Source organism: Clytia hemisphaerica, unplaced genomic scaffold (genome assembly GCF_902728285.1).
Source record: "Clytia hemisphaerica strain Z4C2 unplaced genomic scaffold, Clytia hemisphaerica genome assembly, whole genome shotgun sequence".
Taxonomy (NCBI): Eukaryota; Metazoa; Cnidaria; class Hydrozoa; order Leptothecata; family Clytiidae; genus Clytia; species Clytia hemisphaerica.
In genome coordinates, this window is record NW_027103974.1 from 1,295,301 (window position 1) to 1,308,377 (window position 13,077).

The following is a 13,077-nucleotide window of genomic DNA, read 5'->3' on the forward strand; positions in this document are numbered from 1 at the left end:
ATAAAAGTCAAGCTTTATAACTCGAACCCTTCTGTAATTGGAACTTAAAAATAATGGTTTCCTTGGCTGGGAAAATACCCTCAGATTAGAGTCTTCTCTGAAATTCACATTTTTATTTAATTCTAAAACAACAGTAAACAACACATCTTGATTGAAACATTTTTTACACTTCTTTTCATCGAGGGTTGGCGTGAAGTGAGAGTATCGCGATAAATTTAGCATTTGAGTTGTGTGAGACATTACCTTAAATGGTGACTTCCGTCGATTGGTAAGGCTCGAGCTCTTTGTACTTCTGTTTTTTCTTTCTCTGCGACAAGCTGTATACAAGGGGAAATAAATATGTTCTTTCGGGAGGGTGAAAGATAAGACAAAAACCAAAAAGACAGCCTTAAAAACACTTCTGTCTTCGTTATCCAGTGACAATCGACCATCCTGTGGATTGGACCCTACTCGAGCACAAAGACAGGGATTTTCACAAAATTCTAAAGCGGCAAAAACACAGGCGAGCACTGAAACAACCAAACCTCCAGCTTGACTCCTTATGACAACGATGGGTATTAACGATTTTTTTCTCGAATAAAGCTGTCACCCCTGTGTCATAGACCCACTGGGACCCCAGCCCCACTGGAAAATGAAGCAAAAATTTCGTCTCCGGTGGGGAAATACCGTTGAATTTCATCCCCACTCGAAATTCCATGTTTAAAAATTGTACTCCAAAACCATCCCCACTGCGTTTTTTAACATTGGAACAAAAGAATTTTTATCCCCATTGGGATTTCAATAGAAATTTTTATCCCCACTGAGGGAAAAAGTTCCACCGGGGCTGCAAAACAGGGGTGTTGTCACAATTAAGTAGTAATGCATCTATCTTACTTTTTGCACCTTTTGAAAATTCCTCAATGCGTCAGAAAAGTTCTGCTTTAATTTTTCTTGTTGAATACTTTTCTGTCTCTAAAGAAAAGAACATGAATAGCAGTCAGGATATAAGACAGGAAAAAGCTAACTGTTTCCATGCTGTTTCCATCGTAGGATATGTAGGTTATATACAACTTGCTTTGCAAGAGTACATACGTATTAAATATCACCCTTAAAAAAAACAGTTCCGATTAAGCTCACTCAGTCAGTTCCATCACAAGAAAGAATCGAAAAACGTTGAAAAATGGTAAGAGCTAGTGAGGTAGCTTCAAAAAATACTGTGAAAAAGTTGTTCCACAGCAGGAGCTAATATAAATAAACTTACCGCGGTTTCAAAGTCTGTAGTTTGAAGATTGTCCAATATTTGAAATTGAAGAGAAGTATCCTTGATCAGTTTGTTTGCATTTTTTTGCTCGCTTTGTCTAAAAATTTAAAGATATAAATGTTGTAGTCCATTGCCGATCGTTTAGTGATCGTTATATCCATCTGACTGTCGGCGGCAGGGCCGGGAGTAAGGAAAACTATTCCCTTTTCTATTTGCGCAAGATCTAGTCAGAATTCCGCGGTGGAGCGCCACACCTACTAACAGCTCCCAGTAACTTATCACATAGATCAGGTTATCCAATCTAAGCTACTCATTCGAAGAGTTGGCGGTGACCGGGGATCGAACCCACAATTCTTTAATTGAAAGGCGAATGTTCTACCGACTGAGCTACCCAGCCACAAGATCGTTGGAAGGTTTACCTATAATAGTTGAGATACCCTTTTTCGAATTAGAACTTACAACCTTTCGAAAGTTTCATTTTCAAGTGTCGTTCTTTGATTGATTAGTTTCTGCATCAAACCAGCTAAAGAAAAGAATAATAGATTTGAAAAAATCTAAAGGTTGATAATTAAGTAAGTTTGCGACCACAGTCGGGAGAGACCCGAAGGCTCCTTATCCGATAGTTATCTACCAGAAGGTAGGGGAGGGCGCCACTCTCTCTACCTGGATTGATGATCCACTTACTCTTAATCACTCTCTTAATTGCTGAGAATCAAACAGAGGGTATCAAGTACCTTTATGAGAATCTTTGGTATGGCCCAGCTGGGGGTTGAACCCAAAACCTTGCGCACCGTAGCCAAATGCTCGAACACTACACTGCGATCGCTAAATAACCCTTTGAAAACCCTTTCACAGTTGTTCAATGCCTCTGTCTTGATTTGAGTAAAGGCAGTATTATCATTCACGCGATTGATAAAGAAAATTCCCGTTATTCATTTAAGGGCTTACTCTTTCGAATAATTTGCTGTATGTTGCGTCCAACATCATCAAAAAGGTTTGATAGTTCTGTGTCACCACCTTGAAATAGATATCATAGGTATGCATAGTAGACAAGAATATTGAAACAATCGCTAAATTGTGGGGGCCGTTGTGATGTTCTTGAACCGCTCTCTAAAATGAGTTAGAATACGTATTACCTTCGAATAGAACACCCTCGTGTGGGTGTGTTCCTAGTCTGTGCACAGACCCGATATCTACGGCTAATTTCAAAATTCATTGCCGTAGAAACGAAACGATAAACGTGAAATACACTCTGGTACAGAATACTGTGTTCCATGACTGGTGAAAGATGTCACGATTATTTAAATACCGAACCCTACAAATATAATGTGAAATATTGTCTTGAAACTTACCATCATCGGAATAATTTTGTCCATTCGAGCTGTATTTAGTACCATGGTCACTTACAGACATAATTACTTGAAAGATGCTGATGTACGTATAAGGTATGAGGTCACTGGTGAGTTTGTGTGTGTCTTTTATGAGCTGTTTTGTCAACTGAAAAGAATGTGAAACAAGTAAAAAATACACTCTCAATGCTCTCAATTCATCAAAGAAAATCAACGAAATGAAAAATTATAATTATCATGATTATAAATCAAGCATCGTATTCAACTTAATTAACCAAATTATACAGCGTGGTAGAAGACATTATATCTTATTGTCAAGCATGAAGATATAGGCTAAACCTCATCTCAAACAACTAATGAAGACCAGAAGATCAATAATTTTCTTTTAAGATTTTGCTGAAATAAAGATTTTACTTAACCGACTCATCATCAATATTCTAAGAAAATCAACAAAAATGTCGTTTATAAATTGCTTAGAAGGCATCATTTGATCTCACGTACTATAGAATATTGTCATGGTGTTGTTATGTTTCTTTTTTGCAAATGCATCAAAAATGCTTATCCTCGTATTTCTTGAAAATTTGAACGAAAACCGCAACTTTATTCAGTGAATCATGCAAACTTACTTCTCTAACACGAACACTCACATTCCAAAAATAATTTGGTATGCTATGAATTATTTCACTTCAAAGATAAGATTCGAAATTTTTTCCTTTGAATCGACGAGAAATGAATTTGATCCTTACTTTACTATTCTTTGGCGAATTACCAGATTTGTGCATAAGTTATTGGTCAGTCGGACTCGGGCGGGGTTAGGCAAATAGAGGGTATGTGTGGGGTATGTGTATGTGCCGCTCTTAAGGGTGCATACTCATACTCCCGTTTTAAGTGAGGGGCGTGCGAGGTTTGCGATTTCCTAAATACCGAATCATTTTGCCAAAATTTCCGAAATTCTGTGAAAAAATAATTGCAATTCCGATATCGATTTTCTGGGTATTTTTCCTCGTTTTGACTAATTTTTCATCAAATTTGATTTTTCATGTATGAATTCTGAGAAGGGGAATAAAAGCTTTATAATACCGAAATTTCGAAGCAAAAATTCTTGGATTTCCGATACCGAAACAATTTCAGAAATCCGAAACACCGAAGGATTTTTGCCCGATTTCTGAAATTCCGAAAAAAAAAGGTCGATTTCCGCTATTCCGAAATACCGTACGCCCCCCACTTTTAAGGATCGTAATAGCCTTGAGCTTATTTTTGACGGAATGTTTTATACGGTAGCACCTGGTCTATACTAGACGTCACCCACGTTTTTTCTACGCAAAGAAACGAAATGAAGTATCCCGATTTTAGGCGTGATGCTCGCTCAGAAGCACCCAAAAAAGACCGGAAGTTTGCCAGTAATTTTGAAGTTAAACAACAATACTAGTGGCAAATGCACGGGCAGTTTTGAGTGCCGCATATAAGACATTACGTCGTGAATATCATGAATATGACAAGGTGACGGACGGTTAAACCATCACTGTAAAGAAAGCAAAGTAAATGTAACGTGTTTCGACAGGGACAGGGACTACTTAAATTGTAGCTGTTCAACTCATCCAATTAAAGCCGGACTAAAAAAAATAATATAGTAATATTTCATCCTATCACCTTTTCTCACAATAAATCGGAATAGTTGTCTCAAATTGGAGCTACCCAAAAAGACAATTTGGTACAATCTAAAAAAAAAACACCGACATAAAAGGCTTACACTTGAAAGAAAAAATCAAAATCAGATAAACTTCAGGAAAAAATCACGGTAAGGTTTCCAAAATTCCTCAATTTTCGGCTGTTTGTTCCGATTCTTGATCCAAAAGATTATGAATTTTAAAAAATCGGGTGGTACTAAACAATCGTCCGTCACAGGCACGACGGAAGTTTTTTATATCTGGTACGGCGAAGGAGGAAATTTAAGCGATTTTATAGCGATTTTACCGACGAAGAGGAAAACTTCGGGTATTTTTGTGAAAATCTGGTACGGCGGCCGCCGTACCTGCCGTACCCGTTGCGTCGTGCCTGCGTCAAACTTAGTATTTTCCTCTAGGGAATCAGCGCTAGAAAAGTATGGTGTACGAGATTAACTCATTAAATTCAGATAAGTCAGTTTCCTCTTCTTGTCTAAAAAAGGTAAGTGCTGTCCCATCAGAAAAAATCCTTGAATTATCATTAAAACTGGAAAAATAAGAATGATATTTCCACATGCATCTGTTATAATATAAGTGGGATTTCGATGGTTGCTCTGATTTTTCTCCTTGTTGAATGATAATAGAATAAGCCTCTACCTCGGAGGGCCTCGCTATAGCTAAAGGCCGATGAATGACTCGAAATATATTAGCCGAAGATGTTAGATAAAGATATCTATATTAGATATTTTGAAAAACTGCGATTCAAATACATTTCAAAACCTTCTCCTTGCATTTAAGAAGCTAATTTTCCTTCCTTAATTAATCCAAAGAGGACTTAAAAGACGACGATTACTTGAATAGACTTCTTGAAAACAGAATGACCTTTTTGAAAGGAACTCAAGATTTCAAGAAAGCTACCAGGAAGATAAAGAATCGTGTGAAATACCTACGTAACGAAAAGCTAAGACGCGAAACTGAGACGATAAACCAGCACAAAACTCGTAAAGAGACTGACGAACTGTTCTGAAAGGTGAAAAATGTTAGTCATTCGTTCAAAAATGTTCGAAGGAATAACTCCGAAAAACTCAGAAACTATTTTTATGACCACTTCACCACGAAGCTTAACGATCAGGCTGAAACTCCGAATGAACTCTATTATGTCCCATCCTTCATTGAAATGCTTCAGGACAATGAAGACGATATCAATCAAAATCTACCGACACTCGAGCAAATGAAGAAAGTGTTGAAATCGATGAAAAAATGAACGGCGTCAACAGTTGCTCCTTCCGAATTTCTTAAATACACCACAGACTCTGTCGAACTCCTAAGCCCATTACCTTCTCAAAGATATTTTGGAATCACAGGCAATTCCAAATTCTTTGACACACTCCAAACTAGTTGCGTTATGAAAAGGAACCTCAAAGGGAAGGCTATCCGACCCTAAAACCTATAGAGCGTTACAAGTCGACTAAGTCCTGTGCAAGATTCTCACCATCATGATTATAAACAGAATCAAGTGGTGGAACAATAAAACGCTAATGGACCAGCAACAAGGATTTCGTTCGGGGAAAGAAACATTTGATGGTATCTACATAACTAAACGAATCCAACAAATCACTGACTTTATTAGAAAGCCGGTATACGTCTTATTTGTCGACCTCAGCGCTAGGCCACATTATCAGAGAATGGTTGTTGGAATCAATATCCGAACGCTTCAAACCCAATCGACCAACCAAACTTTTTGATGTTCTTCAAGCTGTTGACTCCTATAATACAACTCTTGTCTGAAACTCCCAATGACTCATTTGAAATCTGGTGAACGTCAAGGTGGTCCTGAATCCCCGCTTTTATATAATTTATACATTGACTATGTTATGTCTAACTCCACAAATAAATTTTCTAAAACTGAAATATCGTATACGTACAACTGCAACCACCCGAGAAGAGAGGTGTACCCTGAATATATTGCTGAACCTCGGAATCTGCCGATCGAAAACGTTAAAGTTTTTCGATATCTCGGAGACGAGATAAAATATGACGAACCATCGACGGGCAACTGTCATATCAAAACAACAATAAAGCTATCTCGCACACTTGGCACGACAATCAAACCAATGTTTAACTAAAAGACTCTTGTTCATCACAAACAAACGTACGGGAATTGGTGGACCAGCTGAGACACTAGAAGACAAAGTGATGAAATCTACTGGGTTGATGAAAGACAATTTCAACAAAGAGGCACTGAAACGCAAGGAACATGTTCATCCCAGACGAGCCGCAAACATTGTCAAACGGACTAGACCAGCAAGTACAAGTAAGTAATCTATAATCAAAAAGTAAATCTTGAAATCATATTTACAATCATCATAGGCAATACAATACTTTGTTCACTGTCTAGTTTATGATATTTTTGATGCTTGTTTAACGCTTGACGCAGCTAATTCGCCTGCAGGGAGATTTTTCCCTGCAATGGCTGCAATGGAGATTCGGCTTGATTGGCCTGATTTTGGCGTACTACTAACAGTACTTTCGCGCGCATAATTTATGGCAAAAAGCTGACTCGGCAGAAAAAGGAAAACAAATGAAAATGAAAACATAGATTCATTTTTAACTGGAAGTTTAAAATACATGTTAGTAGGGGGCCAAGCCTGGGCTTCCGTGACATCTTTTTTACAACCTAACCATTTTTAGTCTATTCCAAAGAACAGTATATTACAAGATATTTTTGAGAGGGAGGACACGGATTAGGCACGGGAAAACGTTTTGTGACCAAAACAATTCAAAAACATACCGACGTCAGCACGATCAAGACAAGATTCAAATCACATCGTCAAATCACAGTAGAGACTGACAGTTAGTTGGTCTTAAAGCGGCTGTATTTCTTTGTGTATTTTATTCAGAGAGTTGTTATTATACAATTTTTTGCTTAGAATTTCATGCTCTATGAGATGGTACCAATCATTTTCGTTTATTTTGACTTTTGGAAATCTGCTATTTCTCTACCCCTTACTTTCCCTTGCAGTTTTGCCTATGACGTCACTATTTTGGTCACAAAAAGTTTTCCCGGGCCTAATCCGCGTCCTCCCTCTCAAAAATATCTTGTAATATACTGTTTTTTGGGATAGACTTAAAATGGCTAGGTCGTAAAAAAGATGTCACGGAATCCCAGGCTTGGCCCCTTACTATGTAGCTGATGTTTTGATGTGGTTTTTAGCAGTTTTCAAAGTTTTTAGAGCTTGTTAAAGGGTTTTTATGGCAAGTTGATTATGAATGTCTGCCTGGGTTTCCAAAGTTTATGAGGTCGATCAACAAGGGTTCACACACAGACTGTTTCGAACATTCTGTTCCAGACTAATCTACCTGCTCTATAATTTCAGAACTTTGAGCGATTTCAGCGATTTTTTGTGTTTTCTAAGATTATGAGCTTGGATTCTCAGGCTACAATCATCACTGTTAGAGTTAAAGTCAAAAAATTAATCAAAACTCATGAAAATAGATTTTCCGAATCCCAAAAGACTCGTTTTTTTATTGAACGCGGATATTCCACACCCTTAGTTGGCTCAAGCATGGAAACAACCCTGTGTCACTGACACAGATCATTGGGCGAAGAGAATTTGTCGTAGGGATGTTAAACAACTCAAATTTTACCCAAAACGACTGGAATCGAGAGAGACGAGTTTTCTTTGTTCAGCGAAATGAGTTTTTTTCTTCAATAATTCGCACGATATCATTTTTCGAAGAATAAAAATTTTCGAGAATACAAGCGTTTCTAGAACCAGTGAATTTCGGTTAAAGCTCGGATTTTTCGATTTTTTTTCATTTTAAGCCACAAAGTTTTCTTCAAAAATTTAAACATACTACAGTCTGTTTCACGCTTACACGTTCATCAGGTAAATGGAATTTGAGGGGGTCCGTGCTTTCTCGAAAGTTTGAGAGGGTCTGTGTTTTCACAAAAATTTGAGGGTTGTCTGCGTTTTCTCGAAATTTACGAGGGAGTCCGGGTTTTCGTAAAGGTCCGTGGTCCAGGTTTTCAAAGGTCCGGTCCAGGTCCTAGTACGCCCTAAAATTCAGCCATTGCGGGTTTACCTTTGTTTTTAATTTTCTGCTTTTTATCTCTATGAGCCTCATTGAAATTTTGAAAATTGTCTTATGAAAAGAAAAAAGGGTAACGCATGCTTTGCTCTGTATGAAATTTTAAACCTTTTAAAATATGGATCTTACTTTGGGACTCTAAGATGAAATGATCAGTAATTTAATTTGAGAGCTTAAAAAAGAAATATCCAATTACAATTTCTAGTCGGAAACTTCTGCTAAAAAGTAATAGGGAAAAAGTTCAAGCCAAATTATATACGATGTGAATTGAAAAAAAAGCTGATTAAATTTAGTTTTAGAAAGCTAAGAATTGGTGATAGTGATTCAATTTCAGGGTTTCAACCAAGAAGAACCAAGCGAACCAAGAAAGGAAAATTGATGCCGTGAGATAAGAAAAAGCTGAAAAAATACTTCTATGTACGGGATGATATATTATGTCTGGAACTAAAATGGTATCAAGCATTTTATTATGTAAATAGCAAAGAAATATTTTGTCTCGTTCATATATCATTGATTTGATAATTAATGGGAATCTATTTAACTATGAAACAGTATGAAGCATTGGCCTTGTTTTTGGGGGAATTTTTAATTAAATTTCATCACAAATATCTGTTTGGTTTGAACTAGAAACACCTGGCGTTTTCACAACACTGTGTACATTATCAAATCATCAACTCTTGATGTGTTGGCCCTAATCCATGATAAGCCAAGATTAAGCATATTATTCAGTAGGGAAAAAGAGAGATCAAAGAACCTATGCCATTAATTTCTCATTGGCAGGGGGTAACCACTATGTAATGGAAACATGATTTTTTTCCAATTTTAATCGAAACTTATAAAAAAGTCCTGCAATTTCTCAGACCACATTTTGATTGGAAAATTTTTCACAGTTTAAATTTCACAAGGTAGAGTGAACTTGTTTTCAAGCTGGACATTTAAAAATTCTAGAAGAAAAATGAAATTATGGAAGCTGTTTAGATTCCTATCCATTATCTGTTGCTTTCAAGGTATCCATGGGCAGATTGGTAATGTGAATGTGACACAGTGTCACGTGGACAAGATCAATTACGTCAAATATGTCAACATATTCTCATTGGTGTCTTTCAATGAGACAACTTTGGATCGAAACATTGTCCGATTTCATTTGAAGCTGAGATACATCATCGGTCAACAATTGGCAAAAACAAATTCAAGAAAAACGATTGGTTTTAAGTTAGTGAATGCTTGTGGTAGCCTTGATCGATTGGTAAGTGCGGTACTAGAAATCTTCCTGAAACAAAAACCGTTTAACCCGCTGCAAAAGATCATCACTAAAGGAAAGAATTGCAACGGGTGTCAGATTTGTACATGTTTCCAATACGATTCCACAAGGACTTTAGCAGTCGTTTCGTTTCTTCCATACCACTACAACAAAGTCGTGGCTGATTTATTGTCAAGCTATAATATCCCTTTGTTTGCCGTGACCGAGGAAAGTCACCCAAACACTCATCCAAACTTTTTGAAGTATTATTTTCCGAGTTTCGATCAAGTAACTGTTGATATAGATAGTATTCAACGAGAAATAGAACTCACAAATACATCAAATATCCTCCTCTTAATTCTACCCAACATCAATCAGCAATTAACACAGCTACACAGTGATATAGTCTGGAAAAGAATCCGAGAAGACAACAATATCTGCGTACAGAAATTAATCATCACTGAAATTAATGAAACAACTTTGACCCACATTAGAGATTTCGTTGTCGGTAACCCACATATTCAATTAATCATTGTATGGTGCAGCTCTGAAGTTCGTTCACAGCTCATCGATAATGTCATGGACATCAAGCATCGTCTTTGGATTTGGTATTCTGATATGTCCTTTGGTTTCACAGTCAAAGCCAAAGATACATCCCAAATAGAAAAACACTTATTCAGAAAACACCCTATGTTATCTATGCAAAAGTACAACGACATTCGGTACAAATACTCAGATATCCAAACTCAATTGGAAAGACCAGGAAAGAAATATTATAAGAAGATTACAGACGACTCTTTGATTCAAGCATTTTTCTCAAAAATAAATTATACAAATGTTGATAAAATGATTGAGGAGTTTGACAACAAAGAGACCCTTCTAGACGAGATGATTGAGGCTGTTATGCTACCGATCTGGTTGGTTAATCCAGCTCTGCTAATATACACTAACGAAGTTGGATATATAAGGGGACAAATATCTGATGAAGCATTATTGAAAACGTTACATTTTAACATTGATCGACGAAGCTTTGTGTGGTACCGTGAAATGTCAGAAAACGTTTTGAAAAGAATTTCGGTTGATTTGAATCAAACATTCCCATGTGGTCCTTCTAAATGTCCAGGAGGATTTGAGCCGAAGAAAGAGGAGTTTAAGAAAGGCCCGAATCAATTAATATATGCCTGGCGTTGCGTAAAATGCCCAACCAATTACTATAAGAATAATTACTCGACGTCCAGGTGTCATCCCTGTCCAGAATTTACCGAATCGTCATTGAATAAAACACACTGTATTGATCCTTACCGAAATATTGGGGTCAAATTGAACTCTCCAGCAATTATCACATCGTTGGTATTGTTGACAATCCAGGGAGTATACATTTTGCTCGTCTTATACACCTTTGTCAGATACAGAGAAACACCGATCATTCTGTCGTCCGATTTGAAAAGTTCGATTGTTTCATTAATCTGTCATGCTTTATTGACCATTCTGATGCCTTTGTTTTATCTCCTTAATCCAACACTCACCTTATGTCATTTCCAGCCAATAACTGTTGGTACATTATTGATTATTATCTACACAATAACACTCACTAAGACACATAAAATGTTGATCGCCTTTCAATCGAAAGTTCGACTATCTAAACGGATGATTACAGTCTCAAAAAGTGTTGAAGCCTTCACTATTATTATCTTTCTCTTAATTCTGGCTGTTGCTTTATTCATTTCATCAATCGAGAATCCTATTGGAGTTATAGCAAAAATGTATCATGAAGAACTTACTAGAGAACTTTACTGTGACAATATGAGTCAAATGATGGTTGTGTTCGTTTTTGTGCTTCTGATTACTGTTTTTGCATCTGTCCAAGCGTTTCGTGCTCGAAAGTTACCGAAACAGTTCAATGAGACGAAAACAGCAACATATTGTTTGTTCATCACGGTGATTGTGGTATGTGTTCGTTTTCCTGTTTCTTTTGGCCAAAAAACAAAGCTACACCGGTCGCTGGTTGACTTTTATGTTGTTTCCATTTTAAACGCACTTCATCTATTGATCATGTACTCCTTGCGTGTTTATTCCGTGTTTTTTGAACCTGAGAAAAATACAAAACAGTATTTTAGAGCTGAAATGATTCAGCAGTCGAAACAAAAAGTTGCAAAAACATTGAGCCAAGCTCACCAAGGGTAATAAAGTTGGCATACAGGAACTAAAAGGATGCTTTCAAAATACAAAGTATTGTGTATTTCTAAAGGAAAATATTTGTGGATTTTGGAAAATGCGTATTTTTTTGTATTATATTATTTTTGTTCTTTGGAACAAAGTGTTGTGTATTTTTGATGAGAAATGTCTGTGAATTTTTAAAAAGAAAATATCAGTGCATTTTTTCAAGCAATATATCAGTGTCTTTTGAAAAGAAAATCGAAGCAAAATATCTACCTTATCAGCCCTTTTTACGCCGGCCCTTATTACGCCACAGCCTGATTTCGGGCTTACGCCAATTAGGGCCGTAAATAACGCCAAAATTTGTTAGAATGCCTATTTATGCGTCAATTTACATTAAAATATCATTTTTCAGTAGTAAACTGTTGAAAATTCCATTGAAAATCACAGATTTTTGCGAAGTTTTAGATATGGAGTATATCAATGGATAATTTTCGTCTTCGAATTATATACTCAAAATCCTTTAAATAGAGAAAATGGTCAAAAATTAACGCAACTTTTAAAGTAAAATTTGCAACATTTTGGCCCTTTTAACGCCGGCCTTTATTACGCTAAATTACGCTTTATTACCCTAAAAATACCGCCAATTTAAGGGCCGGCGTAAGAAGGACCGATAAGGTGTATGGATATGGATGTATTTTTGAAGGAAATAGTTTTGTGTGTTTCTGATGAATAATATGTGGGTATTTATAATATGCACCTTAAAAAGTTAATTGAAATTTTATGTATATCATTTGAAAAAATTTAACTCGGGTTTTTTTTCGTGCCTTTAACTTTTCGAGATATTTTATAAATTCTAACTCTGGTTTATTTCGTGCCTCAAAGTTTTCGAGTTATTTACATTATATTTTTGTAGTAGATATTCGATTTATGGAAAATTTGACTTGTTTATATATAAGCTTGTTACCTGAAGGGGCAGATTTGTGTTAAATATTATTAGTGAGGTCTGGTAGCACATAAAAACGTAAGAATACTTCAGATGGTGATAAAAGCATCAAATTTGGCACAGATGATCCTTAGAGGGTCTAAACTTAATTTCAAACAGTAACACCAAATTTTCCACCTGGCCACCTTCCAGATGACGTTATCAGGTGGCTGGGCAAGAAATTGTTTTTTTGAAAATATTCAAAATCTGATGGTTTCAGCGGAAAGAGCATGAAATGCTGATGAAAATTGAGTTACAAAACATGCCTTGAAAATCTTCCTATTAAAAGTTATGAAGGTTGAAAGTTTTGTGATGACGTCATCACAAGCCTTTTCAGGCAAAACTTAAAA

General features: G+C 36.4%; 1 protein-coding gene across 1 annotated transcript; it reads right to left on the bottom strand.

Moving 5' to 3' along the window:
* Positions 1–150: 150 nt before the first annotated feature.
* Positions 151–10,968, bottom strand: LOC136810683 (syntaxin-7-like). Its single transcript, XM_067067258.1, has 7 exons — positions 10,888–10,968; positions 2,593–2,737; positions 2,189–2,257; positions 1,700–1,763; positions 1,241–1,337; positions 874–951; positions 151–317 (listed from the first exon to the last, which is right to left on the bottom strand). The coding sequence occupies exons 2-7, from the start codon at positions 2,651–2,653 to the stop codon at positions 240–242; spliced, it is 447 nt and encodes a 148-aa protein (XP_066923359.1). The 5' UTR covers positions 2,654–2,737; positions 10,888–10,968; the 3' UTR covers positions 151–239.
* Positions 10,969–13,077: the final 2,109 nt, after the last annotated feature.

Coding starts and splice junctions, on each gene's coding strand:
- LOC136810683 (XM_067067258.1), bottom strand. CDS start 2,653: ATGTCTGTAAGTGACCATGGTACTAAATACAGCTCGAATGGACAAAAT. Junction 2,258..2,592: donor ACAAAATTATTCCGATGATG/GTAAGTTTCAAG, acceptor ATCTATTTCAAG/GTGGTGACACAGAACTATCA. Junction 952..1,240: donor CTACAGACTTTGAAACCGCG/GTAAGTTTATTT, acceptor TCTTTTCTTTAG/AGACAGAAAAGTATTCAACA.